The sequence below is a fragment of the Galeopterus variegatus genome, unplaced genomic scaffold (genome assembly GCF_000696425.1).
Source record: "Galeopterus variegatus unplaced genomic scaffold, G_variegatus-3.0.2 Scaffold1137, whole genome shotgun sequence".
Lineage (NCBI taxonomy): Eukaryota > Metazoa > Chordata > Mammalia > Dermoptera > Cynocephalidae > Galeopterus > Galeopterus variegatus.
In genome coordinates this window covers 34,578-35,184 of record NW_007727248.1, presented here as the reverse complement: position 1 = coordinate 35,184, position 607 = coordinate 34,578, and the positions used below count along the sequence as shown (strand labels likewise).

Below are 607 nucleotides of genomic sequence, written 5' to 3'. Positions count from 1 at the left end.
CTCATCTGTAATTGGGGATAATAAAAATTTCTCTGCCTACTTTATCAAGTCATTATGTGAATCAAATGAGATCATCTACAAAAACTATAAATATATACATGAAAAGCAATGAAACTGTTAATTTCCTAAAGTTATTCAAATTCAAACTCAAGAAAGACAGCATTCAAGTACACCACCCCTTCCACGATTATGTGCAATTTAGAAGCATGAAGGCCTATAGAAAACAATGAACCAGATACGTTCAGATATGGAAATTAATCAGTAGTAGCATTAACATTTTGGCCAGATCTATCCCATTCTTACCTGTCTCAGATAGCAATTTCGTAGCTTCCAGCACCTTCTCGGTATAAACCCCAGCTTCATAGTTCTCCATCTCAGCATTGATGATGTGTATGACTCGAGCTGCCCGGCCCCTGATGGCCCCTGCAGTCCGGTCCAAAGTGTCCACATCCCCCTCTTGGAGAGCTATCACACACTTGTTCACATCCTCCAAGATGTGATTTTCTGTGGAGAGGAAATGTACACATTTATATGACTTCACATCACTCAGATTAATAAGTAATCTAAAATTCATTCATCAAATATTGCAAGCCCTCACCTTGCACAT

At 38.7% G+C, this 607-nt stretch overlaps 1 protein-coding gene across 1 annotated transcript in view; it reads right to left on the bottom strand.

Annotated features, from left to right (window-relative positions):
• Nucleotides 1-607, bottom strand: part of CTNNA2 (catenin (cadherin-associated protein), alpha 2) — a gene marked incomplete at its 5' end in the record, with an annotated part of 100,964 nt that overhangs the window by 89,895 nt on the left and 10,462 nt on the right. Inside the window, one exon of the mRNA XM_008575116.1 lies at nucleotides 304-504. Within this exon, the coding sequence (XP_008573338.1) occupies nucleotides 304-504 (201 nt within the window). The remainder of the gene's footprint in view (nucleotides 1-303; nucleotides 505-607) is intronic.